This window comes from Bactrocera latifrons, unplaced genomic scaffold (genome assembly GCF_001853355.1).
Source record: "Bactrocera latifrons isolate USDA-ARS-PBARC rearing strain unplaced genomic scaffold, ASM185335v1 scaffold_166, whole genome shotgun sequence".
Classification (NCBI taxonomy): domain Eukaryota; kingdom Metazoa; phylum Arthropoda; class Insecta; order Diptera; family Tephritidae; genus Bactrocera; species Bactrocera latifrons.
The window spans coordinates 269450-272895 of NW_017535141.1; the positions used below are offsets into that span (position 1 = coordinate 269450).

At 35.6% G+C, this 3446-nt stretch overlaps 1 protein-coding gene across 1 annotated transcript in view; it reads right to left on the reverse strand.

The window, feature by feature from the left end:
- Window positions 1-3446, reverse strand: part of LOC108966610 (homeobox protein homothorax) — a gene marked incomplete in the record, with an annotated part of 311261 nt that overhangs the window by 160324 nt on the left and 147491 nt on the right. The window contains 1 exon segment of the mRNA XM_018929605.1: window positions 1852-1975. Within this exon segment, the coding sequence (XP_018785150.1) occupies window positions 1852-1975 (124 nt within the window).

Here is a 3446-nt window from a genome sequence, read left to right on the forward strand (position 1 = left end):
AAAAAAAAAAAAAAAAAAAAAAAAACACAGTTAAGTGCGTGAAAATGTTCGCTCTGGGCTCTTAAGCCTGTTACCTCCGCCACAAATGACGTCAATATAGCAGACGTAAGCGCAGTCATAATAATTTCCTATGAAAAATATGCTCAACAAGCAGTGGATAAACACTTCAAAGTTGCTGCTTTTGCCGCCAAAACGCGCATGCGCTGCCGTCTTTAACAGCCCAGCCGGCACTTTCAAGAAAAGCCCTTTGAAAATGGGCCGCTCCACGCAGCACTCACAATGCACTCCACTTTATGTATACAACGCCAGATACCAGAAAGAAAAGAGTTAAAAGACAATGGACACAACAGCACTGGAGCACTTCAAAAGCCGGGGCTCAAGCAATACTCCAAGGCGTACTTGAGCGGACAAAAGCAAAAAAAAAAAAAATCATATTAAAAAAGCAATAAAGCGAACGCCAAACAAAAGCGGTTTCGAACGCATCTTTTGCATTGAATTTTACAGATCTTTACTAGCACTACTACAGCAACAACAATAGCAACAAACAGATTTCAATGTAATGAATTATTTACGGTGATAGGCAAAAATTGTAACTGTGCGCGCTGCTGCCGGTGCTTGCGCTACGCGGTGTAACCACTTGCAAGCGGGCGGCGTTCGGCTGTTGCAGCTGCACTGCACTGTGCGGCAGACGGTGATAATGCATTTTCTGCGCAGACGCTCATGCGCGCCCAGCTGTCTGCCATGCCGTGTTGAGTAGAAGCTTGCTTTTTTCATAAGATCTTTTTATAGTTCGATTTTTTGTTGTTGCTTTATGAGTTTTGTTTGTATGCATGAGAGTGTAAGTGTATATTTCTTTCAACACACAAAGCAACTTACGACGCTTTAAGCGCCCAAAAGTGGCTGTAGCAAATCATAAAAATGGGATTTTCAGCTTAGCATTCAATCTTTTGCTTTGTCTGGCTGCCTTCACCTTTATCGCTGCTGTAGTTATTGTTGTTCTTGTGTCATTTTATTCTACTTTTTGTAAAAATTTATTTTCAAACATACAAAAATTGTGCGCCCAATTGCTGATTGTTTAAACTTTGCCGCTACATGAGATTCGACTGCGTCTAGGCAAGCGCGTCGTTCGTCGGASCTTTCGGTACATTAAGCTTTGTAGCGCTGTGCGCGTATTCGCACATAAACTAGGCGTGTCGCAATTTTACTAAAGTAATTAAAATGATGAATTTATGTTGAAGTTTATTAGGCGAGCCTAATACTATTGATTTACTAGTGAGAAAACTAAAATAAACTAAAATAAAAAGCTATATGGCACATATATGTTTGTATGCATATCCTACCAGCTTTAGTGGTCTTAAAATTTTGCTTAAAACTGSTCAGCGCGTATGCTGTGTGGCTTTACGGTTTAAATACCCGTTCAAGGTGTTGGAAATTTAATTAAATGCACGCAAAACTACTTCGGACAACAAAGTTTCTTAATGGTGCTCATTAAAGTTTTTAAGCGACGAGCAGCTGCCTTTTCGGTTCATTTGTAATAATTTGATATTTTGTAGATGCAATTTAACTCTTTTTTTTTTTTTTTGTTGACTCGGTGTGCCACTTGCTCCATTTCTTCTGATTTTTAGATTAAATGCCAGCACTCTAGCACAATTTTTATTGAGTTCAATTATAAATTATATACCAGTCACAAGCAACCTCCTATCAGGTTCCTAAAAGCACATATCGCGCTTTTAACCTCCTTTATAGCTCTTGATATCACCTACACCTCAGCATTTAAAGCAACAATCGTATTTTATAGCTCAAAATAAAAAACGGGTATTAAAAAATAATTTGTATTTATGCAGCACTTACCAGGGTCTGATGTGTCTAAGACAGGTGGTTGTTGTGATAGTGGGCCAGGTGTACTACCAGCGCCCGGCGACCTAGCGTCATCGTTCATGGCGCCACCATAKGACAATTGTGAACTAGGGGGCCGCTGCACATGAAAAGAAAAAGGAGAGAAAGGCAAACATTAATATAAATCATATGTGGCGCGCATAGCAAATAATTGTGTTAAATAAATGTATGGCATTTTAAATAGGTAAATGGTTAAAATTTAAATTCGTAAACATACTCATAATAACTTTACAACTATTGAGTAACGAAATCACTACCGCCATTATATATACAGCACTCATCATAGTTGAAGTCACGGCTACTCGTGTTTGGACTATGCTTCGCGGCTTTTTCGGCGGTGAGCGCTTCTGTGTGGGCTGCGCGCTGAGTTCAAAGCGAATTTAGTGTATAATTTAATTTCACATTTTTTTTGTAATTTTTTTTTATTTTTTTTTTTTTTGTAATTTTTTATAAATGTTTGTACATACTAAGCACGTTTGCTATATTCTCAATATTTGCATACATAAATTTACTTTATTTTGCAATCAGCATATAAGAAATTATGCAATTAAACATATTTTAAATTATTTTTTTGAGAATAAAATAATTAAGAAAATTTTCAAAATAATTCTTCAGCAATACCTCAGCAAAGTCATTACATCCCAAACAACGGCCTCTCATAACGCAACCGTTTCATACCCACTCTCCCTTGCACTCAATACCTCCATTACTTACATCTTTTTTTCTTTAAAAATTCCGTATTTTAATTACATATTATTTTTGTGTGTCTTGTAATTAAGAATTTTTCAACTATTTAGCCCACGCATGCGYAGCCATGTAATAAACTTGTAGACCTATCGTTGCTTGTGTGTAAGTGGGTAATTAACTGGGTAGCACATAAATTTTGATTACTGCCGGCAAAGTGGCATGACGAAAGCCACATAATTGTCTGTTGTTTTTAAATTTATTAGAAATTGCTTTTTAGCATTTTTTAAATTAATAAAATCACTTTTGACTAATGGAAAAGAATATGCACACGCAAAAAGTGACTAAACAAATATAATTGGTTTCAGACAAAACCAAAAAAAAAAAACAAATAACAAACATAATAAATAATAATGCATAAAACGTGACTGTCTCGTTTACATTATTGGTAAAAAGTAATTAAATTTCGTGAGCGACGCCAATCGAAACTTAAGTACAAAAATAAACAAGCCGCCTCATTTCTACGCCTTTTAGAATGCGAAGTGTTTGGAAATGTATTAATTTGACAATAAATTAAGTCGGAATTATAGACGACAGTCAAATCCAAAATATGCTGGAAAATGCATAATTTTGCTTTCATAATGACCGCTGGAGAGGTGTAATATATGGAATATGTGGACAAATTTAGAGAATAAATTTCACATTTTTCGGACWGAAGGCGATCAAAATTTTGTCGAATTCATGACTGACTTAGCTCAATTTACTTTTCTTCGCGTTTGAGTATCTGCGTAATTGAAATATTAATTATACAACCTTACCTAAAATTGAGTATTATTTAAAGATAAGAAAAAAAATTAAAATAGAAT